Raw genomic sequence first — 21285 nt, 5'->3', positions numbered from 1 at the left:
TTTGATACACGTAACAGAGTGAGAGAGAGAGACAGAGAGAGAGGAGGGGGGGGGGTATAGAGAGAGGGAGAGAGTGGCAGAGGGAGAACAACCGAAAGAACATTGAGATCCGTAAAGTTACTTTGTCAATAAGGTTGGCAGGACACCAGGGCTCCTGTGGCTTCAATTCCCAAATAGGAGAGCAGCTTAGAACCACTCCAGCTCTCCAACTCCCTTCAACTCCCTCTGTCTCTCTCTTCCCGTCTCACTCTCCTCTACTGCCCACTTAACTCTCTGTGAGAGAATACTGCTCCAGTTCTGAGCTCAGAACACATCTCCTCTCCTCCCTCCTATCTCCAACTCCTCTGCCCTCCCCTCCTCCTCCTCTCCTCCTCTCCTCCTCTGCCCTCCTCTCCCCCCCCTCTCCTCCTCCTCCTCCTCTGCCCTCCTCTCCCCCCTCTCCTCCTCTCCTCCTCCTCCCTCCAAGCCCCACTCCTTCCTCTCCCTCTCTCCCCTCCCCCTGCCTCCTCTCCTCCTCTGCCCTCCTCCTCCTCCCTCTCCCTCCTCTAGCCCTCTCTCTCCTCTCTCCTCTCCTCCTCTCCTCTCCTCCTCTGCCCCTCCTCCTCCTCCTCCTCTCCTCCTCTCATCCTCTCCTCTCTCTCTCTCCTCTGCCCTCCTCTCCTCCTCATCCTCCTCTCCTCCTCTCCTCCTCTCCTCCTCTCCTCTTCTGCCCCTCTCCTCTCCTCTCCTCTCCTCTCCTCTCCTCTCCTCTCCTCTCCTCTCCTCTCCTCTCCTCTCCTCTCTCTCCTCTCCTCTCCTCTCCTCTCCTCTCCTCTCCTCTCCTCTCCTCTCCTCTCCTCTCCTCTCCTCTCTCTCCCTCTCCTCTCTCCTCTGCCCTCCTCTCCACTCCTTTTCTCTCTCCTCTCCTCTCCTCTCCCCCCCCCTCTCCTCCTCTCCTCCTCCTCTCCTCCTCAGCCCCCCACTCCTCCTCTCCTCCTCTCCTCCCTCTGCCCTCCTCTCCTCCTCTTGCCCTCCTCTCCACCTCTCCTCCTCTGCCCTCTCCTCTCCTCTTCTCCTCTCCTCTCCTCCTCTGCCCTCCTCTCCTCCTCTCCCTCCTCTCATCCTCTCCTCTCTCCTCCTCTGCCCTCGTCTCCTCCTCTCCTCCTCTCCTCCTCTCCTCCTCTCCTCTTCTGCCCTCCTCTCCTCTCCTCTCCTCTCCTCCTCTCCTCTCCTCCCTCTCCTCTCCTCTCCTCTCCTCTCCTCTCCTCTCCTCTCTCCTCTCCTCTCCTCTCCTCTCCTCTCCTCTCTCCTCTCCTCTCACTCCTTTCTCCTCTCCTCTCCTCTCCTCTCCTCTCCTCTCCTCTCCTCCTCTCCTCTCCTCTCCTCTCCTATCCTCTCCTCTCCTCTCTCCTCTCCTCTCCTCTCCTCTCCTCTCCTCTCCTCTCCTCTCCTCCTCTCCTCTCCTCTCTACAGTGTATTTGTATTGTCTCAACATAACAGCTAGTCTGAACAGCTCCCTCTCTTTCTTCTCTTTCTATGTTCTTCTCTCTCTTTCCCCTTTTCTCTCTTTTTCCTCCTCTTCCTCTTTCTCTCCAGCTGCTAACCCAAATAATGAATCCTGCTCACACACTTCCTGCCTCTATCCCTCTCTGACGTGCACATACACACTTTGTGCCCGAAGTACGCATGCACACACACACGCATGCACACACAGACACGTGCACACACGCACACGCACGCACACACACACACACACACACACACACACACACACACACACACACACACACACACACACACACACACACACACACACACACACACATCACGCACACGCACACCACACACCACACACAGACACACACAATGTGTCTTCCACCCTTCCTCCAACACACACTCCCTTCCACCTGGTGCCGCAGTCTATGATGCCATCCCTGTCAGCTCAGATACACAGAGAAAGGCTCCCTCCCCAACCCTAACCCTGTCACCCAGGCTGACCTGACCCTCTGTGTTTTCACACGACAGGACGGGTCAGGTGCTGCTGGAGATGAATGGGGGTGGAGAACATGTATGATGTTTATATTCTTTCCCAATGTTCCCTCAGATCTCCCACTGACACTGTTACCCTGTTAACCCTGGTATAAGTCTAGCCTGCCCCAAGACTAAGTTCCCCCAGACCCCTAAATATACAGGTTGGAATAGTTTTAGACTTGTAATGTTGTTCAATATTCTCTTACAACCACTAGAGCATTTTCATCCACAGACATCAGTATTTTCATTTCTGTTAGAGTAAGGTAACACAACTGTACTGATACAAATTAGTTTATCACCATCACCACCACCATCATCATCATCATCATCATTGGCTGAGACATCACAAACACGAGTTTCCATACATGAATAGACACCATAGGTGGTTAGTTAAGAAAGGGAAGTGGAGAAGTCGGGAGGTTTAATAATGGTTATCAGTGAGCATGAGAGGGGACAAACAAAGTGGATAGTGGAACATCTATAAATGGGGGAGCTGGCTTACACCGCGTGTCTGTGATGGGGAAGCTGGCTTACACCACGTGTCTGTGATGGGGAAGCTGGCTTACACCGCGTGTATGTGTTCCTGGGGCTGTGTGACCACACTGCTAGGGTCTTGAATACAGTCCAAGGTAGTGGAGGGGATCTCTTCCCCTATAAGGTTGTTCTCCAGGTGGAGAGAGGCCAGGGCCGAACGCACTGCCACACCAGAGTGACACACCGACCCCACCGCCACAGACCTGCAAGCAACACACACACATAGTGTAATAACGTTATTTAATGTACCCATACTGAGCTCTGTGATTGGTTCTTACGTATAGGCTCTGTGATTGGTTCTCTTGTGAATATGTGTCTGTCCCTGTCTGACGGCCTCTCTGGGCGCCCTGCCAAAACAATCACTCTGATTGGATAATTAGCCTGAGATTAGTTCTGTGCTCTAACAGGATGGCGATGTGAGTTCACTCACCCTTACTGGGCTCTGTGATTGGTTCTTACGTATAGGCTCTGTGATTGGTTCTTACATAGCCTCAGGGAGAGGGCAGTGCCAGATGAACTCAACTGAAACTGATCCTGACGCTTTGGTCGCTTCAATCTTTGATGAGTTGTGGTAATAGCTAAAGCCGTCATGGTCTTAATGTAGTCAAACCTGATTTTACATTTTATAGGTGGTGGATGAGTCGTTGTTCAATTTGATAGGCCGCATTTACCCTTGTTGAGTTTGTGGTAATACCGTGGTAACACTGCAGAGGTAGAGAAGGTTGGTAGCAATGCAGTCACACCTGATTTGGTTGTAGTCGAGCCTCAGCACCTGCAGGTTCCTAAACTGCCACATGCTGCGAGGCACCGCCCCCAGACGGTTATTGTCCAATAGGAGCTCAACAAGCGATCGGTACATGCCCACAAAAGAAACTCCTTGCACTCCTTCGTCCCCTAGTGCATTGTGGGATAGACGGAGGGACTCTAGGCCGGGGCGCAGGTGGCCAAAGACATACGCAGGGATTCGACCAATCGAGTTGTGTTGCAGGGTCAGCTGACGTAGAGGGCGGGGTAGGTAGAGGGGGACTGAGGTGAGGCGGTTATGAGAGAGGTCCAAGGCTTCCAGAGAACTAAGAGAGAGAGAGAGAGAAAAAAAAGAATTGTGTAATAATAATAATAATAATAACAAATAATTAAAGAGCAGCAGTAAAATAAAATAACAGTAGGGAGGTTATATACATGGGGTACCGGTACAGAGTCAATGTGCGGGGCACAGGTTAATCGAGGTAATTGAGGTAATATGCACATGTAGGTAGAGTTAAAGTGACTATGCATAAATAATAAACAGAGAGTGGTTGCAAATAGTCCAGGTAGCCAATTGATTAGCTGTTCAGGAGTCTTATGGCTTGGGGGTAGAAGCTGTTAAGAAGCCTTTTGGACCTAGACTTGGCGCTCCGGTACCTCTTGCCGTGCGGTAGCAGAGAGAACAGTCTATGACTAGGGTGGCTGGAGTCTTTGACAATTTTTAGGGCCTTCCTTTGACACCGCCTGGCATAGAGGTCCTGGATGGCAGGAAGCTTGGCCCCAGTGATGTACTGGGTCATATGCACTACCCTCTGTAGTGCCTTGCGGTCAGAGGCCGAGCATTTGCCATACCAGGCAGTGATGCAACCAGTCAGGATGCTCTCGATGGTGCAGCTGTAGAACTTTTTGAGGATCTGAGGACCCATGCCAAATATTTTCAGTCTCCTGAAGGGGAATAGGCACACGACTGTGTGTTTGGACCATGATTGGTGATGTGGACACCAAGGAACTTGAAGCTCTCAACCTGCTCCACTACAGCCCCGTCAATGAGAATGCTATGTCCTCCTTTTCCTGTAGTCCACAATCATCTCCTCCTAATGGCTGCTCTAACTTTGTTTTACAGAGCTCTGGGGTCAGATATAATGCTGAATGTGGAGTTAACTGAGAAGCAGTAGACTTGGGAGTCTCCAGTGTTTGGCTGTTAGATTGAGGAGAGGTGGTGTTCTCTATAGAAACATATGCACGCTAAGAGTGGAAGGGTGCACTCTATCCAGTGATTGGACAGGAGAGGGCCCCTTGCTCCATCATTAACACGTGGAGCCATGTGGGGGGTAGTGAGGGTCTATTGGGCGTGGAAATGGGGTGGTTAGGGCTATATGGCAAGGTGGAGTAACAGAACATAGACCATTATAGAGGATTGTGGGAAGCCAGGGGGTGAGGAGAGGGATGCTGGGTTTGGGGGGTAGTAATGGGATAATATAACACAGGAAGACAGGGGGTAGAGGGTGGTAGGGGGTAAGAGAACACAGGGCAGCTGGCGTGAGTTTACAGGGCAGCTCACAGCAGAACAGCTATCTAATTTCCTGTTACCTTACTGCCATTAACGCACAGCAGGGTGAACAGCCAATGAGCACAACACACTGGAGGCTGAACAACCAACAGGCTCAAAGCAGAGTAGTGTGTATAGCCAATGAGAAGAGAGAGGAGCAGGGGCCCCTGGTGAGGTTGATAAGAGAGGCGTCTGTGTGACTCACGTTATAATGTCAACACATATACAGTACTTCAACCCTCCTGCTGATTATTACCATCTTCTTTGTACTCTTTGGGACATTAAGCCACAAAACGTTCATGTTTCTCCACATACATCTGTTCTTTGTTTAAATAAACCCTAGTTGTTGTTGTGCAGGGAAATCTGGGATTTGATTATGATGTTAATTAAAATACTGTTTATATTAACAAAAGTGTGTTCTCTTGTTCGAGCTGTTGTTCGTATAGCAGAGCCTCAGCAAGGTCCAAAAATCATTTCAGGAATTCTTTGCTGAGTATTAGGGGTATTAAGTCAACAGGGATGTCGTAAAATCCCATATTAATACAGCCATAAAGGTTTTTACTGACCACAGGGGACTCAACACAATGACAGATTTAACCAAAAACACACTAACACATTCGCAGATATGCAAACACACACACAGTACACACACTTATTACATACACACACTATGCGTTAAAAAACAAGTTGTAGATATAGACTGTATTGTCCAAAAACTAAAGAACATTATTTGTAGAATCATGTTTTTTTATGTACACTAAAAACTCTGTGACCAGGATTGATTGAATGGAGCTCTAGGATAGAGTGAGTTTATGACGGCTTACTAAACTGTACTGAAATATAGCCAGCCAGACTGCAGCTGCCTATCTCCATATGCTATTAATGAGAGGAGAGGAGAGGAGAGGAGATGAGAGGAGAGGAGAGGAGAGGAGAGGAGAGGAGAGGAGAGGAGAGGAGAGGAGAGGAGAGGAGAGGAGAGGAGAGGAGAGGAGAGGAGAGGAGAGGAGAGGAGAGGAGAGGAGGAACACCCTGTCCCACACGCTTTTTGACTGTAACACCAATGTTCCACTAGTGTATACACCCTGATGTTATTCTAGAGACATTGTGTTTCCATATCTAGGGCTGACAGTAAAGAGCAGAATCAACAGCCTCTGCAGAATCAAAAACAGTTGATTTGTGAGAAGGCGTTAAAGTTCACAGATATGTACTGTAAATGCCAGCTGAAAAGTACCAGTGGCCTGGCTTTGGCCCCAAGTCAGAGGAGGTCCGCCGGAGCCATGGCCCAGAGAGATACGGGTACCGGCCAGCGTAGATGGCCCGCGTAGATGGAAGCCTTTTGGGTAAAACACTGGAGTAAATCCTGTATGGAAATGCTCCATTGGAATCATCTTATCAATTTCATTGTCTTCTGATTATGCTAAACAGGTTGGAGGGAGTAGGAGAGATTATTATTGAATCAATACTGTCTTTGTTGATTGTTTTCGATAAGTGTTCTTTCCATCTTCCCATTGACTTCAAGCCAGGGATGTTTACTGACTATCAAGTGGACCTGGCCAGGGCTGTGTGTGTGTGTGTGTGTGTGTGTGTGTGTGTGTGTGTGTGTGTGTGTGTGTGTGTGTGTGTGTGTGTGTGTGTGTGTGTGTGTGTGTGCGCGTGTATGTGTGTGTGTGTGTGTGTGTGTGTGTGTGTGTGTGTGTGTGTGTGTGTGCGTGTGTGCGTGTGTGTGTGTGTGTAGTGTGTGTAGTGTGTGTGCGTGCGTGCTGTGACACGACCAAGAGTAATCAATCTGATGGTCCGTTCCTCCTCAGGGAGCTGAGCTCTAATGAGAACCAGGAGAGGGAGCTGGTGTCTGCCACACAAAACACACAAACACACACACACACACACAAACACACAAACACATACACGCCCTGTCTCCTCTGTTTAATTTGCCTGGGGCTGAGACGTACCATGCCAGTGTTATACAACCAGGCTTATGCAAGCTGCTTGCTAGCCAGACTAACCACACTAACCAGACTAGCCAGGATTAACCACACTAACCAGGCTAGCCAGACTAACCACACTAACCAGACTAGCCAGGATTAACCACACTAACCAGGCTAGCCAGACTAAGCACACTAACCAGGCTAGCCAGGATTAACCACATTAACCGGACTAGCCAGACTAACCACACTAACCAGACTAGCCAGGATTAACCACACTAGCCAGGCTAGCCAGGGTAATGACACTAACCAGGCGAGCCAGGATAACCACACTAGCGACACTAACCACACTAACCAGGCTAGCCAGGATAGTCAGGATAACAGGGAAAATTGCACACTAACCACACAAACCAGGCTAACCACACTAACCACACTAACCAGGATAACCACACTAACCAGGATAGCTTGGATAACCACAGTAGCTACACTAAACACACTAACCAGGCTAACCAGGCTAGCCAGGACAGCCACACCAACCAAGGATAGCCAGGGTAACAACACTAACTACACTAACCAGGCTAGCCAGGATAACCACACTACCGACACTAACCACACTAACCAGGTTAGCCAGGATAGTCAGGATAACCACACTAACCTGGCTAGCCAGGATAGCCACACTAACCAGGTTAGCCAGGATAGTCAGGATAACCACACTAACCTGGCTAGCCAGGATAGCCACACTAACCAGGAGAGCCAGGATAGCCACACTAACCAGGATAGCCAGGATAACCACAGTATCTGGCCACTAACTGTGATAAGACGGATCTCATGAATAACAGGAAGCATCATCATGATGCCAGGTATTTCCTCATGCCTATTCAATTAAACGCTGTAACCAGGTTGCCATTACTAATCAAAAACATCCAAGCAAATTTGGTATCATCGTAAAACTTGATATTAGTTATTTGATGCGATAGTGACAGAGATTAAGTTTCAGAATGACTTACATAAACACACGATCACACCAACAAACATGAACACACTCGTGAACTGTACATAATGTAAAACACACTACCCAGAACACACACTCTCACAGAATGGGTTGTGTTCTGCGAAGACAGCAAGCCTTAGGGGACAACCATGGCCCACCTTTAGTAGGTGTCCAGTACATAAAACACACACAGAGTGGATGTATTCCTCTGATCAGTGCTCTTATTATTGGAACCAGACTCTTCATCCAACCTGGCTCAGCCTGCGGCTATGATAACTGCTAAGAGCTTTTATAGCCTCAGCAACGTCACCCCTTCCAACAGAAACACTAACACACACACACCCTACCCCTTCATATCTCTCTCTCTCTCTCTCTCTCTCTCTCTCTCTCTCTCTCTCTCTCTCTCTCTCTCTCACTCACTCACTTAGCCACTCACTCACTCACTCACTCACTCACACCTCTACCCCTACCCCTTCATATCTCTCTCTCTCTCTCTCTCTTCTCTCTCTCTCTCTCTCTCTCTCTCTCTCTCTCTCTCTCTCTTCTCTCTCTCTCTCTCTCTCTCTCTCTCTCTCTCTCTTCTCTCACTCACTCACTTAGCCACTCACTCACTCACACATCACCTCAACCTCTACCCCCTTCATATCTCTCTCTCTCTCTCTCTCTCTCTCTCTCACTCTCTCTCTCTCTCTCTCTCTCTCTCTCTCTCTCTCTCTTCTCTCTCTCTCTCTCTCTCTCTCACTCACTTAGCCACTCACTCACTCACTCACTCACCAACCTCTACCCCTACCCCTTCATATCTCTCTCTCTCTCTCTCTCTCTCTCTCTCTCTCTCTCTCTCTCTCTCTCTCTCTCTCTCTCTCTCTCTCTCTCTCTCTCACACTCACTCACTCAATCTCACGCACAACACGCACGCACACACACACACATACACACACTCTCACGCACACACACACATAATGAGAAACAAATGGAACAATACGATGGACAAATTGAAAAGTACTCTCTCTCTCTTTGACACAAACTGAAACACATTGCTTATGTTACTGTCAAGGGCTCGTTGATCTCTGTGATCTGGAGAAGTATGAGAGATTTCAAATATAGATTTACAGTAAGGAGAGAGTAGTTGTACACATGATGATGTACAGTAGACAGGGTACTCTTAAGTGGTGAGAGCTGTAGTTGATGGAGATATTTAAGGGGGGTAGGTGGTGAGGATATGACAGAGATTTGTATTTATTTGTATTTATTAGGGATTCCCATTAGCTGCTGCCAAGGCAGCTGCTAATCTTCCTGGAGTCCAAACACATTAAGGCACTTACATTACTATAAAACAAAAGATAAAACAGTACATCATAAAACGATAAACATTAGACATTGCAGAGTTATTTAGATTATTGGTGATTTAGACTGACAGGTTCCAAAGGAGAGACAATATATTAAAGTCAGTGTGTGTGGGGAGAGACAAATATTAATGTCAGTGTGTGTGTGTGTGTGTGTGTGTGTGTGTGTGTGTGTGTGTGTGTGTGTGTGTGTGTGTGTGTGTGTGTGTGTGTGTGTGTGTGTGGTTGTGTGTGTGTGTGTGTGTTGTGTGTGTGCGTGCACGTGCATAAAGATGAAAGTGAGTCGAGGGAGTTGTGCCTTAGAGGAGGTACAGCTAATTTCACAGCTTTCACTGCACCAGGATTTATGCCTGGATAATAGTAGCTACTACTGAGGCCTGGTTACATAACACACCTACTGTACATACACACATACCAACACATGCACACAGGCAAACTTAGGAGCTGTATGTCACATACACACGCAGAAAACACAAATAAATAATGGTAGTTGATGGTAGTCATACTGGAGGTGATGGCAGTTGTTTCTCTTTTACAGAGAGGGCAGAGGACAGAGCAAGAGAAACAGAGGGAGACGAGAGAGTGCGATAGAGAGAGAAAGAGAGGCAAACAGAGAGAGAGAGAGATAGAGAGAGAGAGAGAGAGAGAGAAGAGAGAGAGAAGAGGAGAGAAGAGAGAGAGAGAGAGATAGAGAGAGAGAGAGAGAGAGAGAGAGAAAGGAAGGAAGGAAGACAGCGAGACAGAGACAGAGACAGATAGAAAGGAAGAGAGAGAGAGAGAGAAAGAGAGAGAGGAAGCGTGAAACAAAAGCCAGACTGAGACCCAGACAGAGGTGAAAGAACTGTGGTGAATGAAAGAGAAGCTTTAATACAGAAATGCTCTTCTTTATCCTCTAAGCTCAGGAGGGGAAATTAAAAAAAGATTGCCAAGAAAAGTAATATTTAACACACACACATACACTCACTCAGGCAAACACACACCCACATATGCACACACACGCACACACAATGGCACACAAGAATGCGCATGCACATACACACATAAACACATCCCCTGACCCTCACAAAGCTCAGTCAAGTTGATGTGGGAGACTGAGCCCCGCAGGGGACTGGCAGGCACAGAACGGCCTGAAGCCCAGGCAGTCTCAGGAACAAACCAGGGTTGGGGTCAATTTCATTTAAATTCAATTCAGGAAGTACACTGAAATTCCAATTCCAATTATTTTCAATGCTATTCAATGAGAAACATTTGGAATTGGAATTTGGTTTACTTTCTGAATTGGCTGGAATTGAAATGGAATTGACCCCAACCCTGGCACAAACTCACACACACACCCCTCACCTCTGACCCCCAGACTTGGGTGAAATACTGACTCCACACAATGAAAACGTTGTGGAGCAAAGTGTGAAAATCCGTCTCCAAGCATACTGTCAGTATGGACTACATTACAAGGTGTGAGAACATTCATCTATCTTAGGATATAGTACACTAACTATCATCAGACACACAACTGTCTCCCTCTCTCAACAGAGCCCTGCTTGCCACACTAATGAGAGTTGTATTAGTTTGGCCTTCCTTTACCTGTCAGATGGCCAGCACTCTAACCATGTATTTAACCTCTGACCCCTAGTAACCCCTATAATAATAATAATAATATGCCATTTAGCAGACGCTTTTATCCAAAGCGACTTACAGTCATGCGTGCATACATTTTTTTGTGTATGGGTGGTCCCGGGGATCGAACCCACTACCTTGGCGTTACAAGCGCCGTGCTCTACCAGCTGAGCTACAGAGGACCACAACCCCTACCTAGGTGCCCTACCCAAATAACCCCTGAAATTAACCCCTTGGCCCTGACGCTAAACACGGTCAATATGTATCCAGGAAGTACCTGATAAGTTTATCTGTTTTACATTACGGGCACTTTGGCAACATTATACACACACAGTTTCTCTCCGCCTCTCTTCTTCCTCCTCCCTTCTGCTCTGTTCTCATCCATGCTCTCTTTTCTCTTTCTAACTTATTTTCCTCAACACGACTCTTACACACCCTTTCTTTCTCCCCCCTCTCTTTCTCTCTCTCTCCTCTCTCTTAGACAATGTGTATTTTCTCCCGAAGCTCTTGCTGTGGTTCGCAAGGATCCCACGGAGCAGGGGATAAACCCACTGGAATTCACTATGTTTACAAAGGACACACTCACACACACACACACACACTTACAATATACCCTTTCCTTCCTCCTTCCCATCACACATTTGTTCTCATGAATACACAGGGTCAGCTGTCACAGTCTATCAGATTCTATAATGGCGCCAGAGGAGATGGCTGACGTTTTACGGCCCCCTAACCAATTGTGCTATTATGTGTGTTTTTTAACGTTATTTGTAATTTATTCTGTACATAATGTTTCTGCCACTGTCTCTTATGACCAAAAAGAGCTTCTGGATATCAGGACAGCGATTACTCAGCTCGTATTGGACGAAGATTCTTTCTTCAACGAGTCAGACGCGAAGGATATTCTACAGACATGAGAAAGAGACGAAGATATCGTGGACGTAGGTCGGGGTGCCTTGTAAGGATCCGACGGCGAGCAAGTAATCTGCCTCTACCATCAGTCCTATTAGCCAACGTACAGTCATTGGAAAACAAAATAGACGACCTACGATCACGGATATCCTACCAACGGGACATTAAAGACTGTAATATCTTATGTTTCACCGAGTCGTGGCTGAACAACGACATGGATAACATACAGCTGGTGGCATATACGCTACATCGGCAGAATAGAACAGCTGACTCCGGTAAGACAAGGGGTGGCAGTCTGTGTATATTTGTAAACAACAGCTGGTGCACGAAATCTAATACTAAGGAAGTCTCAAGGTTTTGCTCACCTGAGGTAGAGTATCTCATGATAAGCTGTAGACCACACTATTTACCAAGAGAGTTTTCATCTATATTTTTCGTAGCTGTCTATTTAACACCACAAACCGATACTAGCAGGCAGCGCTCCTAGTGGCCAGGGACCTTAATGCAGGGAAACTTACATCCGTTTTACCTAATGTTAAATGTGCAACCTGAGGAAAAAAACTCTAGACCACCTTTACTCCACACACAGAGATGCGTACAAAGCTTTCCCTCGCCCTCCATTTGGCAAATCTGACCATAACTCTATCCTCCTGATTCCTGCTTATAAGCAAAAACTAAAGCAGGAAGCACCAGTGACTCGGTTAATAAGGAAGTGGTCAGATGACACAGATGCTAAGCTGCAGGACTGTTTTGCTAGCACAGGCTGGAATATGTTCCGAGATTCTTCCGATGGCATTGAGGAGTACACCACATCAGTCACTGGCTTCATCAATAAGTGCATTGATGACGTCGTCCCCACAGTGACCGTACGTACATACCCCAACCAGAAGCCATGGATTACAGGCAACATCCGCACTGAGCTAAAGGGTCGAGCTGCCGCGTTCACGGAGCAGGACTCTAACCCGGACGCTTATAAGAAATCCCTCTATGTCCTCCGACGAACCATCAAACAGGCAAAGAGTCAATACAGGACTAAGATTGAATTGTACTACACCGGCTCCGACGCTCGTTGGATGTGGCAGGGCTTGCAAACTATTACTGACTAAAAAAGGGAAGCACAGCCGCGAGCTGCCCAGTGACACGAGCCTGCCAGATGAGCTAAATCACTTCTATGCTTGCTTTGAGGCAAGTAACACTGAAGTATGTATGAGAGCATCCACTGTTCTGGATGACAATGTGATCACGCTCTCCGTAGCCGATGTGAGTAAGACCTTTAAGCAGGTCAACGTTCACAAGACCGCAGGGCCAGACGGATTACCAGGACACGTACTCCGAGCATGCGCTGACCAACTGGAAAGTGTCTTCACTGACATTTTCAACATGTCCCTGACTGAGTCTGTAATACCAACATGTTTCAAGCAGACCACCATAGTCCCTGTGCCCATGAACACTAAGATAACCTGCCTAAATGACTACCGACCCGTAGCACTCTGTAGCCATGAAGTGCTTTGAAAAGCTGGTCATGGCTCACATCAACACCATTATCCCAGAAACCCTAGACCCACTTAATTTGCATACCGCCCCAACAGATCCATAGATGATGCAATCTCTATTGCACTCCACACTGCCCTTTCCCACCTGGACAAGAGGAACACCTACGTGAGAATGCTATTAATTCACTACAGCTCAGCGTTCAACACCATAGTGCCCTCAAAACTCATCACTAAGCTAAGGACCCTAGGACTAAACACCTCCCTCTGCAACTGGATCCTGGACTTCCTGACAGGCCGCCCCCAGTGGGTAATGGTAGGTAACAACACATCTGCCACGCTGATCCTCAACATGGGAGCTTCAAGTTCCTTAGTGTCCACATCACCAACAAACTATCATGGTCCAAACACACCAAGGCAGTCGTGAAGAGGGCACGACAAAGCCTATTCCCCCTCAGGAGACTGAAAAGATTTGGCATGGGTCCTCAGATCCTCAAAAAGTTATACATCTGCACCTTCGAAAGCATCCTGACTAGTTGCATTACTGCCTGGTATTGCAACTGCTCGGCCTCTGACCACAAAGCACTACAGAGGGTAGTGCGTACGGCCCAGTACATCACTGGGGCCAAGCTTCCTGCCATCCAGGACCTCTATACCAGGCGGTGTCAGAGGAAGGCCCTAAAAAATTTATGCGACTCCAGCCACCCTAGTCATAGACTGTTCTCTCTGGTACCACACGGCAAGCAGTGCCGGAGCGCCAAGTCTATGTCCAATAGGCTTCATAACAGCTTCTACCCCCAAGCCATAAGACGCATGAACAGCTAATCACTATTTGGACTATTTGCATTGTCACCCCACCCCACCCCCTCTTTTACGCTGCTGCTACTCTCTGTTTATTATCTATGCAATGTACATATTACCACAATTACCTCGACCAACCTGTGCCCCTGCACATTGACTCTGTAGTGGTACCCCTTGTATATAGCCTCCCTACTGTTATTTTATTTCACTGCTGCTCTTTAATTATCTTTTATTTTTATTTTTTACTTATCTATTTTTTACTTAACACTTATTTTTCTTAAAACTGCATTGTTGGTTAAGGGCTTGTAAGTAAGGTCTACACCTGTTGTATTCGGCGCCTGTGGCAAATAAAATGTGATTTGATTTGATTTGACATGCATGTGTGCGTGTGTAGCTGTCAAGGTGATAATGACAGGTTTGAACCCTGTGTTCTGTAGAGATGCTTATCTGACTAAGCAGCAGGAATTCACACACATACACACACATACACACACACACACAAACCCGTGTGTGTACATCAGCACAAGCAGAACATTAATGATTTTACATAAAATAGAATGAGTCAGGAAAATCTGAGGTGCTGATTCGCAAGCACAGTTCTCCCTCCTGTGGGTGACATAGGTACTACAAAACATTCTGTAACAAATTATATATGTTTCTTTAATCCATTGTTGAAACAGTCCCAAAATGTTTTGTATGTCAGCAATCAAGTTATCAAGATATATAACTTTCAAAATACAGAAATACAGCCGGTATGATGCATTTTGTGTCATATGAACCTGCGTTAATTCCTTTTTGGATGGGTGGGTGGATTGATTTATTGATTCATTTATTCATTGAACTCACGTTAGTTTGACCCAGGCCCGGTTTGAGATGTCGCCCTCATGCAGCAGGTTGTGACTAAGGTCCAGTACTCTCAGTTTGGCCAATTCACTCAGAACCCCTTCTGGTACCTCCTGTAACTGGTTATCACGCATCCTCAGCTCCTACTCACACACACACACACACACACACACACACACACACACACACACACACACACACACACACACACACACACACACACACACACACACACACACACGCACACACACACACACAGATGTTTAGACGCACATAATATAGAAACACACAAGAATGTATTATAAGAATGTTCTGGATGGTGATGAGGAGACTCTGACCTGTAGGGAGCGGGGCAGGCCGAGGGGGAGGGAGCGGAACCTGTTTGAGTCCAATCGCAGGTACTGGACCCTCCTCAGCGGCTTGAAGGTCAAAGGGGACATGTTGCCGTCATGGAAGAGGTTCTCCTCCAGCTCCAAAGACAACAGATGGAACAGACCTGGGACACACACACACATACACATAAACACACACACACACATACACATACACATACACATAAACACACACACACATACACATAAACACACACACACATACACATAAACACACACACACACATACACATAAACACACACACGCATACACATAAACACACACACACATACACATAAACACACACACACACATACACATAAACACACACACACATACACATAAACACACAAACACATACACATAAACACACACACACACATACACATAAACACACACACACATACACATAAACACACACACACATACACATAAACACACACACACACACATAAACACACACACACATACACACACACACACACACACACACACATACACATGAACACAAACACAAACACACACACACATACACATACACACACACACATACACATAAACACACACACACATACACATAAACACACACACACATACACATAAACACACACACACATACACATAAACACACACACGCATACACATAAACACACACACGCATACACATAAACACACACACACATACACATAAACACACACACACATACACATAACACACACACACATACACATACACACACACACATACACATAAACACACACACACATACACATAAACACACACACACACACATAAACACACACACGCATACACATAAACACACACACACATACACATAAACACACACACACATACACATAAACACACACACACACACATATAAACACACACACACACACACACATACACATAAACACACACACACATACACATAACACACACACACATACACATACACACACACACATACACATAAACACACACACACACACATAAACACACACACACATACACATAAACACACACACACATACACATATAAACACACACACACACACATATAAACACACACACACACACACACATACTGATACATATGAGTGTCACAAAGAAGTGTGTGCGTTACATACAGGTGATTAAATCAACCTTCAACCTCTCTCTCAAACACAATCTCCACAAACATAAACACACACCTTTGAAGCTGTGAGGTGTGAGTCTGGTGATCTTGTTGTCATTCATCTTGAGCTCCTCCAGTGATGGTGGCAGCAGTGGGATCCGTGTCAGCTGGTTATCATCTAGGTTAAGCCTCCTCAGCCGGGTCAGATTCTACCAGGAAGTAGAGAGGAGATACATTTAAGAAAAACCTGCATCGGTTTAGATGACCGTTAAAACGGTCCTTTTCTGTAAATCTAGCTTGACCCTGGTCTTTATTTAGAGCCTGTATTGGTGTGGTCTGGTTGATCTGTACCCAGTGAAACCATTGAGCTGTGTCACTCTCCCAGTAACTCTGCCCTGTTCCTCCCGCCTCTGTCATTACTGGATGAACGGATATCATAAAATCATTTCTTCTTAAAATAATCTCCTCTTTTCATCTCAAGCCCATTGGCTGTAGTCATGTACTGTATATTTCACTTGAACATGTGCGCGCACACACACACACACACACACACACACACACACACACACACACACACACACACACACACACTTAGCCGATCTCTTAAGAGGAAGCCAGTGCACCAGAGTCTGTGCTCCTGCTGTAGTCCAGCCCCTTGATCAGGATCTGAGGTCTGTCAGCCAATTACCAGCTACCATTATAGGAATATGCTGACTCAGTTACTGTCAGCCAGTTACCAGCTACCATTATAGGAATATACTGACTCAGTTACTGTCAGCCAGTTACCAGCTACCATTATAGGAATATACTGACTCAGTTACTGTCAGCCAGTTACCAGCTACCATTATAGGAATATACTAACTCAGTTACTGTCAGCCAGTTACCAGCTACCATTATAGGAATATACTGACTCAGTTACTGTCAGCCAGTTACCAGCTACCATTATAGGAATATGCTGACTCATGCAGGACTGCCCTGGTCTTGTAATGTAATAATAATCTAGTTACTTATCTAGAGATCTCGAGCCCCCAACCCTTACTCTCCAGCAGGTCTTTCATACAGCAGGGTAGGGGTGTAAAGCTGGTGAAACTTACAGAGAAGAGGTGGTGGCTGAGTGAGTCATCATCCAGTCGGTTTTTGCTCAGGTCTATACTCTCCAGGTTGGGAAGACCAGAGAAACCCCGCGAGGAAATAAGACTGATACTGTTCTCTGTCAGACACACATATAGAGGTACAATCACACTGACATATACACTAATATACTCACTAATATACTCACTAATATACACACTAATATACACACTAATATACTCACTAATATACTCACTAATATACTCACTAATATACACACTAATATACTCACTAATATACACACTAATATACACACTAATATACACACTCATATACTCACTCATATACTCACTAATATACACACTAATATACACACTAATATACAAACTAATATACTCACTAATATATACACTAATATAAACACTAATATACTCACTAATATATACACTAATATACACACTAATATATACACTAATATAAACACTAATATACTCACTAATATATACACTAATATACACACTAATATACACACTAATATACTCACTAATATACACACTAATATACACACTAATATAAACACTAATATACTCACTAATATATACACTAATATACACACTAATATACACACTAATATACACACTAATATACACTCTAATATACACACTAATATACTCACTAATATACACACTAATATACACACTAATATACACACTGATATACTCACTAATATACTCACTAATATACACACTAATATTAACACTAATATACACACATATATATACACTCACTAATGTCATAGATACACAATACATTATTTTATACAGTGCATATTACCTTTCACAACACACATTTCATATTACTCCCGCCCACCCCCTCACCTGCCAGGTCCAGGGTCGTGATCCCCAGGTCAGTAATGATTGGGAGGTGATTCATGCCAACCCCCCTGCAGCTGATTTGTCCGTTAGACGTTTGACACGTCCCTGGGAGAGACTCTGTGAAGCTGGTCCTTGCTACTGTCTGATTGGTGGGAGACTCTGTCCCCTCTTCTTCTTCCTCCACTTCCTCTTCCTCCTAGTAATACAAATACAAATTATCATCATCATCATAATCCTAATCATCCTAATCATCATAATTGTCATCATCATCATTATCCTTAGCCTGATGAAAGGATCCTGAGTTCATATAAGGGGGGAGGGACGTACCTCCTCCTCTTCCTCCTCTTCAGAATCATCTTCATCTTCTTCCTCCTCATCTTCCTCTTCCTCTGCCTTCTCTGTTTCCATCAGTGTGTTCTTGTCACTGTGTAGTTCCTTCAGTGTGGTCCTGAGAACGCCTTCCTGTTCAGCTCCCCCACTTGTGCCTGGCTTCTTCCAGCCATGTAGGGGGCGCCCTAGATCTGCCTGGATGAGGGGATCATTCTTAAAAGGTTCTAAGCTGACATATGGAAATGTTTTAAGATGGTCATACTATGGATCACTTAGCTATTTGATTTTGAATTTTAGGACCCCTTGAGGTATTACAAAAAACATACAAAAATGGTTTGATAAAATATTGAATTTGGCCTTTGCTACTATAGCCCATAGAAACGCATTGAATAACACATTAATAAATGGCAAAAAAAGACAGTCAAAAAATAAATCATAAGAAACAAGGTTTTGAAGTGTCTGTCCTGTATCTAGGAGATATAAGAAAGCTCAGGTAATACATATTTATATATATTATTATTTTTGTACACATATTTAACCCCTTTTTTGGGTTGGCACAAAACTACCTTCATACTTCCATACATTTAAAAAAAAACAGTACCGGATACCTTCAGACAAGTCCCGTGACACGTGTGGGAGGTCATAGAACAAAACGGAGAACACTATCATTTTCGTGAGAATCTCCTCTTTCCACAGTGGGGTCACATTAGTTTGCAGACCAAATGGTTCGGACGCTACAAACAGAAGTTGTCACATCAACTGTACCGACTTCAGATGAGTCCCCTGACACTTGTGGGGGTCCCCTTTCCATAGAGTGGTCAGAATAGTTTGTAGGTCAAACAATTCGGACCCTACAGACGTTTTTCGCGAGAAGACCGATTTTCGGGATGTCTCATGGTCTGATAAACACCGCTCCAGCTCTGCCACCTTTCACCGCAGATACGGAAGTGCTACATCGGCGGATGCGGTGGATTGAGAGGCATCCAATACAAAAACAATGGTGCGTCAATCGACTCTGGGAGGATAAAGGAGAATTGAAGACATTAGCCTCATAAAGGTCTGTATACCTACCACTCTGTATGCAGTGGCCTCTACAGTTGCTGCATGTCTCCTTCCCGCCGCTCCTCTCCTCCCTCTGCTCGGCTCCATCTCTCTGTCCTTTCTCATCTGCTCATCCCTCACTCTCCCCTTCTCCTCCTCCTCTTCAATTCTTGGATTCTCGTCCTTCCTGCCTTCTTCCTCATCCCTGACTTCTTCCTCATTCGGTAATGAGGTGAGGGGTAGGGCTGAGAGAGACGGTTAGATTTCAGCATTAGAGATTAAGGTAAAACTATATTTTATAAACAACATTTCATGGGTTTAGACTCTTAAAATCCCCACTGTTTTGGCGGACTGCAAGGGGCTGTTTAAGGACAGCTCTGTCAACTATAGAGAGCACTCAGAGAATGCATAGAAGAGGCATACAGAGACTTACTCACCTGATGAAAGACTTGTGGCGACTACAGGTACGTCTGACTCCGTAATAGCTGTACCGATCACAGTTGTTTCTGTAACAGGTATGTCTGTCAGATTTGGGTCTGTGGCATGTGTGTCCATTATAGGAATGTATGTGGCAGGTTGGTGGGTTACTAGAGTCTCTGCATAGATTTTATCGGGTTCCCTCGCTTCATGTTCCATGGTCCATGGTCCATGCTCATGTTCCACCTCGTGTTCTATCTCATGTTCTTTGGGGATCAGAGTTAGAACCCCTACACTGAGAACACTCACACAGAGACACAGAACCCAAAGTCTCAGCATTGTCACGTCAAGTCTCTGGATATGAGCCCACAGTATTACAGTTGGTCAAGTCCAAAACCCAGGATTGGAGACTGTACTAGTCCAAGACAAACTAACTGGTATAGTCCAAGACAAACTAACTGGTATAGTCCAAGACAAACTAACTGGTATAGTCCAAGACAAACTAACTGGGATAGTCCAAGACAAACTAACTGGGATAATCCAAGACAAAAATAACTATAGACAAGGAAAAACTTTGAAACCTGGGCTGTGTTTCTGAAACCACCTCCAGTCCAGAGTCTTGGAGTAAAGAGAAGTAACAAAGATCCTCCTGAGTATAGCAGCACCTGCAGAAGCAAAAATCAGGCATAGATTAAACCTGTGAAGCAGAAGAGACGTGGACGACAGAACTCCCAAGAGACTCCCGACTCTTTAAGCACTCTCCCCAGAGGATACTGTACCAGCAGAACTAAAAGTGAGAGGTGAAAAAGAGGGGATGGAAGAGGAGGAGGAGGGCACAGAAAGGAGAGGGGGGAGAAAGTAGATTCTCATATTCTAAACAAAGGCCTTCGTTCATCTCTCCAGAAAACACTGATCACCCCTCCTCTCCTGTCCTCTGCCCTCCTCTCTTGTCCTCTCCTGTCCTCTTTTGTCCTCTCTTGCCCTCTCCACTCCTGTCCTCTCCTGTCCTCTCGGCCTTAAACTAACAAACACCTGGGTGGAGAAAGAGAGGTGGGGAGATAGAGAGAGCGACAGAGAGAGAAAGATAGAGAGAGAGAGGTGGGGAGCGAGAGAGAGAGAGAGAGAGAGAGAGAGAGAGAGAGAGAGAGAGAGAGAGAGAGAGAGAGAGAGAGAGAGAGAGAGAGAGAGAGAGAGAGAGAGAGAGAGAGAGAGAGAGAGAGAGAGAGAGAGAGAGAGAGAGAGAGAGAGAGAGAGAGAGAGAGAGAGAGAGAGAGAGAGAGAGAGAGAGAGAGAGAGAGAGAGAGAGAG

General features: G+C 45.8%; 1 protein-coding gene across 1 annotated transcript; it reads right to left on the bottom strand.

The window, feature by feature from the left end:
• Positions 1-2572: 2572 nt before the first annotated feature.
• LOC311150254 (extracellular matrix protein 2) lies at positions 2573-20316 on the bottom strand (the record flags this gene model as incomplete). Its single annotated transcript, XM_084187632.1, has 10 exons — positions 2573-2747; positions 3288-3614; positions 14757-14896; positions 15092-15249; positions 16320-16452; positions 17338-17453; positions 18193-18385; positions 18517-18714; positions 19591-19817; positions 19998-20316. 10 exons carry the CDS (start codon positions 20314-20316, stop codon positions 2573-2575), a joined length of 1986 nt encoding a protein of 661 aa, XP_084043758.1.
• Positions 20317-21285: the final 969 nt, after the last annotated feature.

This window comes from Coregonus lavaretus, assembly GCF_964263955.1.
Source record: "Coregonus lavaretus genome assembly, chromosome: 22".
Taxonomy (NCBI): domain Eukaryota; kingdom Metazoa; phylum Chordata; class Actinopteri; order Salmoniformes; family Salmonidae; genus Coregonus; species Coregonus lavaretus.
This window is presented reverse-complemented; position numbering and strand designations above follow the sequence as displayed.